We start from the raw sequence: 19,259 nt of genomic DNA, 5'->3' as shown, positions 1-19,259 counted from the left end.
GAGGAGTTTCCATGGCATTAGGCTTCTTGCACAGATCTGACAGCAACAGTACAGGCCACCACTAGAAACATGAATGTAAATTCCTCATGAGCCACTGCATGACAGAGGCTTGCAAACACATAGTGTTATCTAAAGGGATAGGTCTGTGTATTCAGAAATATTCAGTCATAGAAAATTATATCACTGTAAAAGAAAGAAGGAACTGTACTGAATACCAGCTCACAAAGAACATGAAAACTCACGATGTTAACTGAATGTTTGGAGAAAAACTTTCACAGCAAATGGATGTAGATTTCCTCCTCAATGTTTTTTTTCATAGAGCCAGGCTTGCCATTAATTATGCAGAGTTGAGTGAATGAATGTTGTGTAGGAAACAAAATTCCATGCTACTGTGCATAGTGCAGGTGTTATGGAATTTTTTTGACCCAGTTAAAAAAGGTTAGTTTGATTAACATCTGTTATTTTGGTTATTATGAAATAGCTAGTTCAAATTAACCTGTATGCCAAAGCCACCAAGCATATTCAGTCAAGCATTTAGATTGTTTAAAAGTTAATTAAGTGAGTAAATTCTAGTCTTTTTTTTTTTTTTTTAAGCATGTGTGTTTATGAGGAAACAAAAAGCAAAGAAAAATACAGTATTCACATATCTGGGTGATTCCAGTATTCCCACAAAACAGATTATTTAGAGAGGTCCACATTTGTAGTGTCAGTTGTTTCAGTGAGTACCAAATAAGACACTCAAGGACAAGGGTCAAATCCTGTCAAAATATGCACATGGATAAGCTTGCTGATATGAATAATCCCATGGGAAAGTCATATTGCTCCTGAAAGTGGTTTTAAAATTGTGATTCAGACTTATTCTTGATATTTTAATTATCAGAAATCTATATTAGTTCCTCAAAACATGCTAAAGAGCAATAAGTGCTCTATAAAGATGAACCCCATGAAATCACATCCCTAAATACAAGTTGCAATGTAGAATTTTTGTTTCGTCTTTCAATTTTTTTCCATGAACTAAAATAAGTAAAATATTAAGCAGTTGAACATGTTTTATTCAGATGTAAAATTAAAAATCAGAATTAAAAAAAAAGAATCAGAAAAGACCTATAGGTCTGTTTCACTCTCTGGACACACTTTTTGTTGCAGTTTACTGTTAAAGGCTGCTAATACAATATTTCACACAAGGTTACTTATGAAGCACACTGACGTTTAAAAATCACCATGCTATGCTTTTGCAGCAGTGTAATTTTTTTCCAACATAAGATTAAATTGCAAAATAAATGAATTACTTAAGAGTGGCATGGCCCCCATTTTGCCACCCTTCTCTTGAAAATTGCTTATTAATATGAAAAAAAGAAGTTGGAAAATAGCCTGTTTTACTTTATGCATAGCGTTTTGGGGCCTCAAAGCCTGCTGAGCCGGACTAGCTGCACATTTTAGATTGTGCTGGCAAGCAGGGAGGATGACCTTTCTGACCTGCATCTCAAGGCTATTATTAATCGCTAAGTAACCTGGTAAAGCCAAACAAATTTGTTTCCATTGAAAGGATCTCTATCTGTGTCTGAGAATTTGTGCTGTACCAAACAAACCTCATTAACCGTGTCCATTTTTGACAAAGAACTAGGAGTTGGAGAGATTGGCGACCTTTCTTTGTCCTTAAGGTACAGATTTCAGAGTCACTGCTTGGAGGTACATAAGCATTTTTACTTGGAAACAATTTGTTCTATATAGATCAATCATAAACAAATGAATAAATAGACAATGCATACAGTATCAACTCTGTTCTTTCATTTTATGCCACTTTACTTTTAGCATCAGTATATGATCCATATTACATATTTAGTACTATTTCTTGCTCCTTTTTGATTAAAGAGTCCCCTATTCAGGTTCAGTGTCACTATTTATAACTGATGAAATGTTTATCAACATATTAGTACAGTTAATTCATGTTCTCACATACTCATGCACTTCTCCCCAGCCGTGGATATGGATTTCATTGTTATTTAGAAATGATAAAAATATAAATTGGCATCACAGATATAATGATTATGGGATGCAAAATATTTCCCATTGTCATTAATCTGAATTTAGCAGATTAGTTTGAATGAATGAATACTAATTATTATTTGTTGAAATTATATGGTCTAAAATACTTATTGAAGTCCAGTGGAATTCCTGATCTTTTCAGACAGTACTATCATCCAAATCATCATGATCCTTCATTGTCATCATGTCCTCACTAATGCTGTACCATAATTGACTAGAAGTTTGAGGTTTTTTAAGCAGCTACAAATGATTTTCAACACACTTTTGCAGCCTACACATTTTGTCAGTTGTGATAAAATATTTCTATCATGAATTATACTGCTCTGTACAGTTGTACAGAACATGCAGACAATTCTGTCTTGGGGATAATACTTCCCAAGATGATTCCCTTCTGAGAGGCAGTACAAAATAAGGGGTATGTAGCAGTCCGAACATTGTTTGACCGGAAAGCACAGATGTTTTAGCATAAATACAGATTTATTCTAAAGCTACTGGAACCTGAAAGTTTTATCTCCTTTATCATACTTTCAAGAATTTGAATAGGAGCAAAAAGCAGAGAAGCTGAAAGCATTTGGATATGAATATACTATTTCACACATTAGCAGATTAATACTAACATACTATGTATGTGTAGAGGGTTTCACTGTTACCATACAGAAAACTGTATATAAGCATATGTGATACTAAAGACTTAAACTTCCAAAGAGTGTTAGAATTCCAGATAGCTTACATGTAAATGTGTTTACAGAGAAGTTTTATGCTTGTGACCTTCTACATGTATGCATTTCCAGAGAAAATAAATCCAAATCCCATTAAAGTCAATTGAATATTCGTTGAAATTAAATGATCTTTGGATTAAACCCTTACACTCACTGTCAGTCTTCTCTTTGTTCATACGTATCTTTGGTTCATTGAGCAATGGTAAGCATTCTTTTTTTTGGTATTGCTTGGTACAGTACTGTTTACTAAACTGCTATGACTGAAAAAGAGGGTAATGTTTTTAGCACAGAGTATTTTTACTACCTTAAGTCTTATCTCAGTATATTAACAGCACCTAGTGCACTTCCTACAAACCTGGCTTCCCATATAAGCTTAGCCCAATCAGAGTTTCTCCCACACAGATTTTTACGGATTACCTTTGTAAGTTTTGATCAATGTAGTATCTTATCCTGACCTGAAACTGAGTTCAACAACACAGAAGAATATCAGTGTTTATTGGTGCAAGTTTAGGGTGCTTTCTTTTATTAAAGAAGTGGCTAATACAAAGTGTGTTTTCCTTGTCATAGGGAATGTTTTATGTAATTGAAAATAAACATAATATTATCAATCTATGTGCTCAAAGCCCAAAATTCAAAATGATCCTGAGTAACAAATCCTAAAGAAGCTGTTGATTTGTTAATGAGAAAATTATTTGCTTTATATAGTTTGAAAAGAAAACATTTTCATATGTCAAGGTAACTTATTGTTATTCTGATACTTCATTATGCAGTAGGCAGTGGTGCTGGTTCCAGCTATGAGATGCAAATTCGGTTGACAGTGCTCCTGCTGTCTGTATAAAGGTTAAAAATACACATATAATATTGCTTCTGGCACTTTTGGAAAGGTCTTCGAGTGGTGATTTCAGTAATATACAGATTTTAATAATCCTGCAAGAATTGTATCATTTTATGAATTCACGCTGACATAGATTTATTGAATTTTATCAAACTATTGCATTCTGTTTGCATTTTCACTGGCATTCTGTGGTCCTTTAACAAGATAACCATAAAATTATAATATTAACTAAAGGGCATCTGAGAACATCAATAATTAGTGTAGTTGCCTTGGGTAACCAGAAGAGTATAAAGTTATAGTGATTTTAAACAGTTCAGACCACAAATCATCAAATTCCTGCAATTTAGGCAGTAGGCAACTTTAGCATAAATGGAGATAACCTAAATTGATTTTACCTTCCTAACTAGACATCATCCTCTATGCTCAAATGCAGAACATGAAAGTAAATATGAAATTAGTGGGACAATACTATCAGTACACCTCTTCATGTCACCCGATTTCACATTGCATTGGTGGAGGTGAGAATGGAATATGCCCTGCCATGATAATATCGTTTGACTTCATCTATTCTATCTACGGAAAAAATAAACAAATGTACAGACTAGGCAAGGACATAAAAATACTTCAGGGAGCTCCACACTTTAAAGTATGAACAGAGCACACATATACATACTTAGGTTAGCTATGTACCATCAGATAGCTTGATCATCCTTAACCTTTTTCTGATAGTTTGAGCGCTCCCACTCTGATCTACTGAGAAGAAAAAAGCAGCTCTGCAACCCACTTACTTGTCTCTACCAGTAGATATACTACTGTGTATCCTGCTATCATCACTTGACCAAAATGTTTGATCAGAAGTTGCAGTGAAACAGATGCTCAAAGAGGCAGTTAGTTATTAGCAGTACAAGGTAACTTACTGCCTAGGAGACATACCCCACAGGGGTGTCCAACATCCTTATTTTATTATTATTTTAAATGTGAATGATGTTTACATCAACCCATTCAACAACTTAATCGTGACACTCTCTTCAAATCTGGAGGAACAGTAGTGCTCTGTCATTGCAGTGAACAGGAATCTAATATGAATCCTTAGGATGAAGAAAATTAAAATACATAAAAGTAATGTGTGGGCATGAAAAACACCCTATAGTTTCTATTCTTTTTTCTTTTCAGAAAGAAATTCATAACACCTTAAAATCCCATTATAATTTACACATAGTAGAACATACTCTGTCCATCTATTCTTAATCACATAGTGTACACTGACAATGGAATTAAGTGACATACCAGTTCAGCTGTCAAGGTCCACAATGTGATCAATATACTACACAGGAAATGCAGTGAGCAGAGTGGTGAAGGGCATACAGTGAATGAATACTTTGTGCAGATCAGGAGATCAGGACACAGCATGTACCAGATGATAGGAAAGAACAGACTGATGTATCCTTCTTACCCTTCCAATTTCCTCAGCTGCACAGTTACTGAAGAGAAGGCAACAGCTTTTCAAAATACTGACTGCAGAGCCAGTTTATAACTAAAATGGAAGTATTTTCAGTAATCCATTACACAGAATCTTCTAATCAAGGTTTAAACAACAATTCATGCAGAATTTTTCCTCACATCTATTTAAAAAATACTTTTTTGGTAATATAGAATCTTTTCAAATGATTCCATTGTCTGGAAACATGCAAGTTTATTGGTCCAAAGTCTTTTTTTCCCTTGTGTGTAAAAATCCTTCAGCTCATACCCATTGGCAGCACAAAACATTGTGAACTTAAAAATAATTTGTTAAAGGTCTGATTTAAACAAAGCTATTTTGTTAGCTTAACTATTTTGATCTAATTAAACTGTAAACCTGGCACATTATGGATGTAGCATAAGAGTAAATATAACACAGAAGCTTCTGTTGTCTGAGAAACTGGATCCAAGTATCCTGGTTCAACTTTATTTATGCTCAAATCTATACCACTAAAGCTAACCATAACAAGAAAAATGTTTTCACTCCATTTCTGTTTGCTATTGACCCCTTCATGGAAAATCAGCCTGATTGATTAGCTTAAACACTGGAATTAGTATCTGGGGGTAACAAAGCTGATCTGGTCCAAAATGAGTAACAAAATCCTTACACAAATTATCCTGATAGCAGTTTAGCTGTAGTGGTCATTTCCAGCACAGTGTCAGTGCTAAACTGCTAAGAGGGCATGTTCTTCATTTTTCCAGCAGCATACAAGAGAGGATGTCTACCACAGCTAAATACCATTGAAAGTTTTCTAGTGAATGTCATGTGAAAGTATCTGTTTCCTTCTAGCACTGCAATTCCCAGAAGACTATATATGCTACCATCTGCACTGTAATAACCAGAGGAAAGCACACTGATACGTTTTGCTACAGTTAAGCTGTTCCCAGTACTAGAATGAACTCATTTAGGCTGTTATCTCTCTGCTGCAGTGCAGGACAATGTAGACATATCTGTATTCCTTTTACTTTAATATATGGCAACATTTACAATACTCAACATTATGTGATTTAGAAAGCAAACATGACATTACAACTTCTAAAGGTCATCAGCTAAGTTGATTTACCCTCTCAGAGTATTATGAAACAATTTGACTGAGCTCAACTCCCCAGCTCACATTTTTCACTTACTTTCATATAAAAGTCTGCATATGTTTGCAAATAAAATGGTAAACTTTGTTCACATTAAATAGGCTTTACAACGGCAAGGCAGGGAGAGCTTTTATGTATTGACCTATTTTGTACAGCAGAAGAAGTAGGAAATCTTATCTCTTACTGTCTTGAAAAGCTTGAAGTAATCAACGCTCCCTCCAAATCAGGCATTTTTTAGCATAGCATGCAAAAATTACACTCAGAATTAAAGTCTGTTGCCTGAAATTTGGGCCCATCATATAAACCAGGCTACATTTAATTAGGCTACATATAATTATACATTTAGGCATCCCATTATTCATGCCTAAAGGGTACATCCAAGATTTACATTCTATTGTCTATACCTAACCACATAATTTCCTGATATGAGTTCTAGATCCTTTCTTGAGTAGCTAAACACAATGCCAGGTGGTAGTGAGGCCTCCCACTATCAAGTACAAGTAGACTAATGAGTGCTGCATGATTTTGGGTGCCATGCAGCTGAAAGATCAAATTAGTTTGTTAGATGAGGCTGTAAGCATTTTGCAATCAGTTAGTTATTGGATAAGAAAAGAATAACCTACTTGCAGAAAAGAGGTCGAAAATGTCGCTGTCTCGAAATACTTCAGCAGAAGGGAAAAAAAAAACACACCAGAACTGAGTTCTGATGCTGTTAGTATTTTAAAGTCTGTTAAAAATTATCACAAAAACTATTTTAAGCATAGGGACAATATCTTCAAGTGACCTCCACTCTTTATGTTTGGCACAAAGAATACTAAAAGCTGGGTAGATTAATGTACTGATGCTAAATATGAAAGGAGTTTTCAGTCTAGTACAGGAAGACATAACAAGAAGTTAACAATAAAATAAAAATGTTTCTGTAGAGAAATATGGGACATATTTTGAACACCAAAGGTAAATTGACACTTAAGTCTTCTGATTTTCTTTTGTTTCTTTGGAGAACTCAAAAATAAGCTACATTCCAGCACGTTCTGGTAAAGCTGTATGTGTAAATGAAGTAATCACTGTTGTATCTATAGATACACTCACATATGAGCTGGAATATTTGGATAGCATAGAGCAAGCTTAGTTACATAATTGTTTGTACACAAATAAAAGAAATATCTAGTTTTCGAACGTAACACATGCATTCACGCATTTAAATTCTATGCTTCATTATTAAGCTGAAAATTGCCCACCAAAAAGAACCATGCCACTTTTTAATGACAAAAGAACTGCTGTGATTTGAGTAAATAGCACATAAAATTTGTCATTCTTCTAATGACCTAAACAGCTCAAATTACTCCAAAAGGCACATGAAAAAATATTTATATACTTTTTCATGAGTATTTAGTCCTCAAATGCTAGAGCTCTTCCCTGATAACCTAGTATACCCTGTATATCGATGGCCTGTCATGTCTCTACAATTAGATAAAACAGAACTGCTATAATGTAATCAGTTACAACCTGAAAATTATATTTTGAAAATCAAGTTTATTAATATGTAATCTTTAGGTAATCATATTTATCCTCCTAATTTACACAATATTTATGATACTCTACATGTCCTTGAAATAGGGAACAGGGACACTATGCTATGAAAAAGTGGCCTAGCTGCTGGAGTTCATAAATTTTGTTCAGCTTTGGATGAGTTCAAAGAATTGCCATGTAAGAAAAGCCTTACAGAGGGAATTTATCTGATTATGGCAGTAATAATTACCCAGCTGTTTATTGCAGATAGAGAAATAATTCATGTAGGCAATAGGCCGTGGTGGCAATGACACTCCGCATTTAGTAAATATGCAAACTGTTCACTTCTAATTAACCAAGCTAGAGGATGCCCTTATTAAATGTATAAACTAAAAGTGCCTTCCTGACAAGTGATGAATTGTTACATTGCACAAACTCTTGCCACAGAATTACTGGAGTGAACTTGGGGCTTAACTTCATTAAGAGATCTTGTGGGATAGTTAAATGAGGATGGACAGCGTAACAAGACCTACCTGACAGTCAATGATATGTTAGAGCGTAATGAAACTGTACCTCTTCCCCTTTTCTACTTATTTTGCAGTGAAGGTCCTGCCTCAGACAAATATAAAACGGTGAAGTCTGTCTATGGAAGACAATATAAAATGCTAAGGTTAGTCAGTCTGTCTGCAGAAAATGCTTTATGGGCTCTTTGTAATTTAAAATAGAAATCTATCCAGACACTACAGTGCCTTCAAAGCTCACAGGTATAAAACTATTGTTCACAGTATCACAGTATCACAGTATCTTAGAGATTGGAAAGGACCTCGAAAGATCATCTAGTCCAATCCCCCTGCCGGAGCAGGAACACCTAGATAACGTTACACAGGAATGTGTCCAGGCGGGTTTTTAATGTCTCCAGGGAAGGAGAATCCACAACCTCCCTGGGCAGCCTGTTCCAGTGTTCCGTCACCCTCACTGAGAAGAAGTTTCTTCTCAAGTTTAAATGGAACCTCTTGTGTTCCAGTTTGTACCCATTACCCCTTGTCCTATCATTGTTTGCCACTGAGTAGAGCCTGGCTCCATCCTCGTGACACTCCCCCTTTATATATTCATATACACTTATAAGGTCACCCCTCAGTCTCCTCTTCTCCAAACTATAGAGACCCAGCTCCCTCAGTCTTTCCTCATAAGGGAGATGCTCCACTCCCTTAATCATCTTGGTTGCCCTGCGCTGGACTCTCTCCAGCAGCTCCCTGTCCTTCTTGAACTGAGGGGCCCAGAACTGGACACAATATTCCAAATGCGGTCTCACCAGGGCAGAGTAGAGGGGAAGGAGGACCTCTCTCGACCTACTAACCACCGCCCTTCTAATACACCCCAGGATGCCATTGGCCTTCTTAGCCACAAGGGCACAGTGTTGGCTCATGGTCATCCTGTCGTCCACTAGGACCCCCAGGTCCCTCTCCCCTACACTGCTCTCTAGCAGGTCGTTTCCCAACCTATACTGGAACCTGGGGTTGTTCCTGCCCAGATGCAGGACTCTACACTTTCCCTTGTTATATTTCATCAAGCTATTCCCTGCCCAACTCTCCATCCTGTCCAGGTCTCACTGGATGGCAGCACAGCCTTCTGGCGTGTCAGCCACTCCTCCCAGTGTTACTCTACAATACTGTTTTATTCTACTTTCACCAAAAGTAGTCAGCTACATCGCACTTTATTTGGTCCAATGAGTCAATGCAAGGATCTCAAATTTCTTTCTACACACTCAGATTAAAAATTTTCCATTGGATACAAGTGAAATAAGGCTTAATGTTAAATCTGTTACTCCTAATGGTGTTCTCAGTGCTATACAAAAATACATGAGAAAATATAGCCTTCATATTTTTCAAGACTAGAATCTAAGCAGTTACTTATGGTTACTTACAATACCCATGTCTACCTGCAAAACTTGATCAGTGTTACACAGAACTAAAACCAGGGTAAGACTGCTTTCACCACTTGCTCAGAAGAGACATGAACAGAATAAGGCACATGAGGTATATCTAGCTGAACCTGCACCGGAAATTCAGCTTCTTCTGTAATCATAGGGGTTTCTACCTTAACCTCAGTGTATTCAGAAAGTGCTTTCTTTGGAGTTAAAATAGGCACTGCCTCCTCTATAGCTTTAGCCTACTCATTTCAATTTCATGATCAAACTAAAAAGACAGAAAGTCCATCTAAAATGTCTGGTTTGCCAAATGCATTATTGAAAGCCTATATATGCTGTTTAAAAGCATATATGTAAATGAAACTGTATTAGTATGTATAAAGGTAGGCAAAGAGAAGACCTAAAAATGGACTGACTTGTCAAAGAGGGTATTTATGCTCAGAATGTGTGAATAAAGCTGGATTTGTGGGAAACATGTTTAGGAAGGAACAACCATCATAAAATGCACAACTGTGGAAACTATTCTAACCAGATATGAGACTCTTTACAGTTTATAATTTTAAAGCTTTTCTCTGGTCTAACTCCCACTTAATTTAATATTGGTATCTTCATATTGTTCAATGGAAACCAGGTCAAATCACAGAGAAGAATCAAATAACTCATTTTTATACCCTAGTCATCCTAACATCAGGTTTGTAGCTATGGAAGTACTACAGGATCCTCAGTCAATACAGTACTGAGTTTCCTACGAGATCTATGTTATACCTACAATCCTCTGGAAAAGACAAAGATCATGGAATCATAGAATCATAGAATAGTTAGGGTTGGAAAGGACCTAAAGATCATCAAGTTCCAACTCCCCTGCCATGGACAGGGACACCTCACACTAAACCATGTCACCCAAGGCTCCGTCCAACCTGGCCTTGAAGGCTGCCAGGGATGGAGCATTCACAACTTCCTTGGGCAACCCATTCCAGTGCCTCACCACCCTAACAAGAATAAAGAACTTCCTCCTTATATCCAATCTAAACTTCCCCTCTTTAAGTTTTAACCCATTACCCATTGTCCTATCACTACACTCCCTAATGAAGAGTCCCTCCCCAGCATCCCTATAGGCCCCCTTCAGATACTGGAAGGCTGCTATGAGGTCTCCACACAGCCTTCTCTTCTCCAGGATGAACAGCCCCAACTTCCTCAGCCTATCTTCATATGGGAGGTGCTCCAGCCCCCTGATCATCCTCGTGGCCCTTCTCTGGACTTGTTCCAACAGTTCCATGTCCTTTTTATGTTCAGGACACCAGAACTGCACACAATACTTCAGGTGAGGTCTCACAAGAGCAGAGTAAAGGGGCAGAATCACCTCCTTTGACCTGCTGGTCACGCTCCTTTTGATGCAGCCCAGGATACGGTTGGCTTTCTGGGCTGCACGCACACACTGCAGCCGGCTCATGTTCATTTTCTCATCAACCAACACCCCCAAGTCCTTCTCCGCAGGGCTGCTCTGAATCTCTTCTCTGCCCAACCTGTGCCTGGGATTGCTCCGACCCAGGTGTAGGACCTTGCACTTGGCATGGTTAAACTTCATAAGGTTGCCATCAGTCGACCTCACAAGCATGTCAAGGTCCCTCTTCATGGCATTCAAATGTCTCAAATTATGTGCTTTACCATTCAAAATTGATATTTAAATAAACAAAAGCACATTTGGCACTTATTTCTATGGCTCCCAAAGAAAGCTGCCAGGATAAATTTACATTCTGAAAACTCTAATTACAGGTACATAAGTTAAAAAGCATCATGCATTTCCTCTTGATATCTTTAAAGACAAGGAAAAGAAGATGGGTTGAGGACAAATTAGTTAATTAAACATCAAGAGAAAGACAACATTACAAAAATGAGGTTTTTATTATTGCAAGAATTCCAAGGAGCTCTTTGAAACGCTTTGGCACTAATTGAAAATAGACTACAGAATCAATTGCTTCTGCAGTCAATGAGCAGGAACATTTTAATTGAATTATAAGACAATATATACATCCTTCAAAATGCTTTGACACTTGAAAGAATGGCCAGCACTTGGACTTATCATAAACGAACAGAGAGGTTGATGCTGAGAAAATTCTCCTCGTAATACTATGATGGCAGATGATTTAATTCAAGCCCACTTCATGGAAAACAGCACTACCTCAAAAGTTTTAAGCAGCAAAGTACTTGCCATGTTAAAAGCAAACAGACGTCAGTAGTGCTCTACTAATCAAGAATAAGCTAGATACTCTTACCTCTCTCAGTCCTACATGCTCAGGCGTATTTGAAGAAAGGCTAAACCTTGGATTAGACCACCAGCAACATGCAACAGCACTGTATTTCACTGTTCATTAAGTTAATAAAAAATCAGGCTCCACAAAGGATTTGTGAATATACATATTGCCAAGGAAGCAATTTGTATCACTTTGCATTATCTATTTCCCTGATATTTCTTGAGGACCAAAAAACTTTAATGATGACTGTGACATTAAATCTGCTCATAGAGCAGCTACTCAAACTTGGATGAAAGTCACACCCTTCAGGGCCACTCTCAAGGCTTTTTTACTACTATAGCCAGCAACAATAGAAAGAAGAATTTGGTGTCAACCCTGTAAGTGTGTGAATTCATGATTTATACACATGACAGCATTTACGTACAGTACTATGCTTGCTAAAGATCAAGTCTTAGTTTGCTACCTTTAAGTCACTATTTATTTAATAGCCAAGAAATTTAAACTAACTGCCTTGATTACACGAGAAACCCAATGCCAGGACTTGGCCACTGCTTTGTTAGTTTTCTGATACTGCTATCTTACTGAGTCCTGTGTCTAGGGAAAAAATTTAAATGGTGCCATTCATCAGCAAATGGAGCACTACATCCCCAAATCTTATCTCTAGTTGCACACCTGACATATAGCAAAGTTGCTTTACTGTAGTTTAGAGGCCAGTGTGTAGATAACCTTAGTCAAAGAACTGCAAGTTAATCACACAGTTGGGCAACTGACATCACCCATAAATTCTTCTGATATAATGGTACCAGCATGCTAATTTATGTGAAGTGATGTCAATTTGCTTATCATGGATTGGAAACTGTTTCACATAAACCAAAATTCTAATGCATCATATGGAGTTATAGCCTATGCTAATTGCTTTTGGCATATTTCCCCTGGTAACCATTTTTCTAGGTCTTAGAGATGTTAAAAGTAGCTAGAAGAATATTTCAAAACAAGGTACATTTCCTTAAAATTAAATACATGAACTTTACTGAGAAGTAATGGAATTCATTTTAATGCATGCATGCCTGTATATATGCAATCACCCAACTAATCCATATCTAGATAGAATACAGTATGAGTTGGTACTTATTTAAATACAAACAGATGCTATGGAGGAAGACTTATTACTAAAATATTTATTGTAAAATAAATATTTAAGAACAGGTTTCCTACTTGCTCAGTTTAGAAATTCCTAAATCTTGTAGGCAAAACAGAATTCAGGACTGATGAACCCCTTTCACCATCACACTGAGGCTAAACTGTACAAATACCAAGAAAAGTCTTAGTCTGCCCTTACGTAGGCAGAGTTCAGGGTTCAAATTCATTTTTTGCCGTCTGTCAAAGGATTCTTCGTATCACTTCTCAACTTAACTACTAGGGACTCTACTGGGGACACCATCAGCCATCACATCTATTGCTTATGCAGCAGTGAGAAGTAATGGGAATGCTGGAGGAAACCCCACATACTCTTCAGCCAGTCTGGGAGCTAAAGCCGACAGCTACCTTCAGTTCATAAAAAACTAGTGCCTTAAGTTAGGATAAGCAGTCTGTTAAGTGAGTAGAACCTCACACATAATATGACTATTATTATTTAATTATATTTTAGGTCAACTTCTGTTAGAATCAATTTCTGTTAAACTTAATTACATCCCTCTATGGCTTTAAACTGAGGCAGCTTCTATTAAGTTTACTTTCTCCTGGGGTTTCCACAGTAAAGACAAATGATAAAGGTCTGGCTACTAAATGAGGGTAGCTATTAAATAAGGACGGCTTGTATTAAAGCTGAATGGTAAAAATGTGACTACTGGTTGAGAAAACCTTTTAGTGGGGGATGTGTCTTATATTTAAAAAAATAGGACAAAGGAGAAGAGTGAAGGAAACAAACTTTGTTCACTAAGTCTTATAAGATACTCTTCTAAGAAACTAACAGAATGTTCAGTTCTCTGGCAATCTCCTCTGAAGTTTCCCTTAGAAAGTACTGAATGGTAAGCTGATACAGGCTCCTCCTTAATGAAAGGGGAGAAAAATAAGCACAACTCCTGGGGTTCTGGAGACCAAGAGGGAAGGACCTGAAATGTGATTTCAGGTAGCTGTTGATAAGAATTCTGTCAGCATTATTCTAGAGTATAAGACTGAGAACGATACTTTTTAGTTCAGTTTACAATCACACCATAATTCCAGAAAGAATACTGTTTAAAGAGATTCTGGAATTATAAACTTCTCATGTGTATTTTGTTGTTTTTTCATTGTTTGGTTAGTTGTTTTTTTTTTTTTTTGGGGGGGGGGTGTGTTATATCACTGGAGTCCTTAAAGTCAGTCTCTGTTTTACAGTGATTTGTTTGCTATTTGTGAAGAAACTTGGTTCTTTACTAGCACTGACACTGCACAATGCATATATTCTGGTGAATACAGCTATAAGACAAATGAGAAAAAATGCATTACTTCATTTGTTAGGTTGTGCTCTTTTGTTTATATGCAAAAATGTTTACAAACAATGAGGTTATAGTCTTCCATATGTGATGACTGACGAAAATATGCAGAGAATCTCTCCATTTTGCTCAGTATTCCTCATAAGAAACTCTCTGCCTTGGGGCCAAAGTAATTGACAGCATCTTAGCCCAATGACAGGAAAAATCTGTTTTGCTGAGGGCTTACACCTCATCTTCATTAAACATCCGCTGGCCTTCATGAGAATATATGTATTTGATTACAAATGTTCCCCAGTAAAGAGATTACTGCAGTGACTTGATTGCACTTGAAAACTGATGCATTTTTAAAACTGAAACTTGTTTGAGATAAGTGACCAAATTCATGCAAAAATTCATTAACTTTTAATTCAGAAGATGGATTTTTCATTTCATCTGAAAGATATAAAATTATGTAAATTCTCAAAGACAGAACTCGAATTAGCAGAGTATGAATATATAAGTTGCTGGGTAAGAGTTTACATGGACCATCTGAGACAATTTGACGTACCTGAAGGTACACTGCTCACTTTACTTAGTAAAGAAAAGCAGCAAAAAAAGTATTTCCTGATTAAAATATCTACCCAATGGATAGGCTTTATGGTTTTTAAACACCTGGACAAATTCTAGGGAATTTAATGAACCTATCAAAGTAATTAAAGAAAGGTATTTTTGTAGTCCTGCAAAGTTAGATGTACCCAGCAGAAATCTGTTGTGGATTTTGGGAAATAAAATACAAAGCTCCAATCAACCTGTGTTCAGTACAGCAGAAACACTACTGGTTACCTTGTTTTATTCACACACATCAAAGGTTGATCTAACTGACAAGTTATGAGCCTTTTTGCAGGTTTAGGCAGGGAATAGAGAAGAGTGTTTGAACTATTACAAACAGAGAAGAAGGTTGTGTCTCTGCAGTTTATTTCAGTTATATTCATTTTAAACCAGAAAAATTATGGCTTCATTTACTTTCCACAATTTGGTCTAGTTTTCCTAGAATTCTACATTTTCAAGAAGACAACATACTTCAAAGATTTCAGAACAAGAAGGTACAATTGAAGAGATGATGGGTTTTTTAAGTCTGGTTTTGCATAGCTATAATTTAACTTTCTGCATAGAATACATTTAAATGAATAGCAATGAGAGATTAAAGGAAGTAGTTACGAGTGTGTTTCATTACATGTAACAGTGTAATGCACGAGTTATAATGCTATGACAAAAAGGACGTATCATCATCTATAATTGTGGAAAAACATTATAAATTAATAAGCAGTGTCCAAAGAAGTGGAATAATTCTTTCTTTTCATCTGTAACTTACATATTCTTTTTTCTTTAACAGTTTTCTGGCTGAATTGTCTGCCATGTGATCTAGACAAGATTTCCAGAAATACTTTTTCACTAGACTGCCTTGTATTTCTATGCTTCAGAAAGCAAAGATTTGTCTCAGGCATTCTGAAGAGCAAAAAATTGACGGATTTTGTTCAACACTTTCACTTACAAGGATAAAGTAATAATCATGGAAACCCACTATTTTTTCTGTTTCCACTGTTCTCTGAAGAAATAGTCATGGATCAGGACATCAAATGTGCTAAAGGGAAATAATTGCCTCTGTTTTATACAGCCTTCAACTTAAGTACAGGGAAAGACAGGAGCTGGATAGAAGAAATAGAGTAGGAGCATACAGCAACAACAGTTCTAGCCAGAAATCTAATAGGCAAGTGAATCTCTTCTGTAACTATGAAACGAACCTGCTTCACTATATCTACACCAGCCCTTTTCACAATTAACATTCATAGCATTGCTAATGCATGTAACTCAGATCTATATCTGCACTTTCATTCATTGTCACTAATCAATTTGCAAAATAAACTATGAAACCATTTTTTTTTTTTTTTAGCTTGTGTATACTGGGAAACCAACTAAACTAGTTCAACAAACCATATATTCGGCATAATGATCTGTGAGTTCTGAGCAGAGACGAAAAGCCCAATTCAAATTTATGAAACTGGTACAAACCCAGAGTCTGCCTAATGAATTCAAAGAAATTATTTTGAATTTCTAAGAGTGTAAATGAGAACTGAATTTGGTGCAACATGCACAGGCTTAGGTTAAAGTGAATGATGACTGATACATACATGTATAGTTGATAATGGAAGGGAACCTGCACTCAAAGAAACAGTTTAAATAGTGCCATGCACTTTTTACAAATAAAAGAAGAGGAAATGAATGCATTACCCCATGGAGGTTTATCTTTACCTGACAATATCGTTATTCACAGAAATGGCTTCCAGGTATTCCTTCAGTGCATAATAATTATGGACATATTTCCGAATATAATAGCCTCGCCATCTTTTCTGAATCTAGAGGAAATAAATACCTGCTTAGTACATTTCAAATCAAAAGTTTGTATGCATATCAAAAACCTGCTGTATTTCGCAAATAATATGGTTTCCTTAAAAGTGATATCAAGTAGAAACACCACTATGTTTCAATGAAGAAAACAAGGGTAGGATGTAACATATTGTATTTAAATGGTGATATGAATTTACTATTAAATGCCAACATCAAAAACATAATATCAAGTTTAAAAAAATCCAGCTACATTGGGGTGTGACAATGAAAAGAAGTAAGACTCATGACTAATTTTAAAAGTTGGCATTTTCTTTTACCCATGTCTTGTTGTTTGGAGTTTTTTGACTAAAAAAAAGGGTTTGGACCTCTAGACATTGTTATAATATGTATACATATGTTTGGAGTTTTTTGACTAAAAAAAAGGGTTTGGACCTCTAGACATTGTTATAATATGTATACATAACAGTTATGTGAGTAGCAGAACATGGGAACAAGAAAGTTTAAGCACTAGACATGCTTCTTTGCACTAAGTGATAGTAAATTTCATACTCTTTGCAACTCCACTTTCTCATATACAAGCTTACTGGGTTAAAAAGGGATCGTGAAAGAGCAAAGAATGACTATGCCTTCCGAGATATGGGATTAAGCAAAACCCTTTGCGTGTAAATAAAGATCTTAGCTTTGTTTTTCTGTTTGGCTTCAAAATTTCTCAACAAGAGCAACTTGGCTCCCATCTAGCTGTGTGCTCATTAATGCAGGATTATGGTCCCTTTGGAACTCTTTCTGACAGTCTTCACCTCACAGTTATAAATGCAGAAGTGGATAGTTCTGGGTTAAAGGATCAAAACTCAAACTGAAAGACAAAAGACTCACATTGCATAAAGCTATAATTATCTCCAATGGGCTCAGCATACCAATTAAATGCTGCATTCTACCTTTATTTACACCACTTGCTGTTCAGAACGACCTCACTGATTCCAACTGAATGAAACATAAGCAAGAAAAACTGCATTTTGCCTCAAATTATTTTATGCTAGGCTTCTGTTTCCCTAATACTGTATGTCTTTTCACGACTAATCTTTTTGAATGTTTTACACAAAGCTTCTGATGATGTTCATATTTTCCATGTGCAAGTTGTAAATGTTTGCTTTTATATGGAACTAGAATATGCTATAAATATATTTCTTTTTAATTCCAAGGTGAATGTTTAAAAATTCTTGAGGAAAAAAATAGAAGTGTTTATGCCCTTCAAAGTAATTAGCAAGTTTCAACAGTGATTGGTACAAAACAATTATTGTCATTGATCAGCACTGAACAGATCATTTTAACCAAAGTCATTGTGTGCTCAGCAGATTACAGCTTGTTAACGGGCAAGTTCTAAATGACCTCTTAAGCTAGTCAAATCAATGATGCATATTCCTCATTAAGTAACATCAAAATGTAAGTGGTCTTATAAATAATGTTTATTTTAAGCACTAAAACAAATGGCAAAACCTTGATATATCAAAAGCCATCTGCTCACGGAAATAGTTTTGGTTTTTTTTTTTCCACAGGATTACTTTTGGTGCTGGAAATTTTAGCAAACTTAAATCTTTTCAGGGAGAGAATCACGTTCTGACTTATTAGTCAAAACTGAAATTGATTTAAACAAGTTCTCTGATTTAATTTGAAAGGGTGAACCTGATAGTTCTGGTTACAACTAAATGCAGAGAGACAGAGATTTAAGACGACTTAGAAACTGAGCATGTGTACACTCTCAATGATACTTCAGTAGTGAGAACTAAATATGCCTTTCTAATCAATGACTATAAACTGAAATAAATAGTTTAATAAAACTATGAGGCAAAACTAAGTGGTTAAACAGAAAAAATAAACCAAACCCACACAGTTATTGCTATATTTTCAGAATACTTAAGCATATTAATCATGAATGAAGCACACAATGTGTGAATATGAGGCACTGTTGGCTTAGGAAACCTAAAGCCTGGCCACACATCTGTGCAGAAACTCAACAGGCCTCATTGTCTATTTTCCTGGGCTTTGGCTCGTTCTTCAAAAAACAGATGACAGCAAACAACCCAACACCAAAATATTCAGTGTTTCAGAATGGTAGCGTTTTCAATCTGCTCTGCAGATATGGCTGCGCAATATTTAGATACAAGAGAATGGTATTCTGACATTTGCAATTAAAGATCTGTTGTATTGTTTTCTACTGATTTAAATTTCCATTAAAGGAAAGGACATGACTGAAAACAATGGTACGTTGACGATTTATATCACCTAATGATTCAACATTATATTTCCATTATAAATGAATGGGAATACATTCCATTTCTTTTAAAAATGAAAGACCAAATGTAAAACTTCATTTGATTAGACTACATAATTACCTCTGGAATTTGGTCTTCAAATGCCTTCTAAAAGTACACAGCCAACTTTTAAGAGCTAGCTCGCACCTTCTGTTTTCTCCCCAGTGTGGAATACTTTCAACCTAGCTAATAACCAAAT

At 36.1% G+C, this 19,259-nt stretch overlaps 1 protein-coding gene across 6 annotated transcripts in view; it reads right to left on the bottom strand.

Moving 5' to 3' along the window:
* The window catches only part of SPATA17 (spermatogenesis associated 17), an 81,133-nt gene that overhangs the window by 47,773 nt on the left and 14,101 nt on the right, over nt 1-19,259 (bottom strand). For all 6 annotated transcript variants that reach the window (XM_062605970.1, XM_062605966.1, XM_062605971.1 and 3 more), the window contains one exon: nt 16,656-16,759. In XM_062605970.1, the coding sequence (XP_062461954.1) occupies nt 16,656-16,759 (104 nt within the window). The remainder of the gene's footprint in view (nt 1-16,655; nt 16,760-19,259) is intronic.

This window comes from Pezoporus occidentalis, unplaced genomic scaffold (genome assembly GCF_034315485.1).
Source record: "Pezoporus occidentalis ecotype Australia unplaced genomic scaffold, CSIRO_AGI_Poc_V1 ctg93, whole genome shotgun sequence".
NCBI classification, from domain to species: Eukaryota; Metazoa; Chordata; class Aves; order Psittaciformes; family Psittacidae; genus Pezoporus; species Pezoporus occidentalis.
Note: the sequence above shows the minus strand (reverse complement) of the source record. Positions and strands in the feature narration are given on the sequence as shown.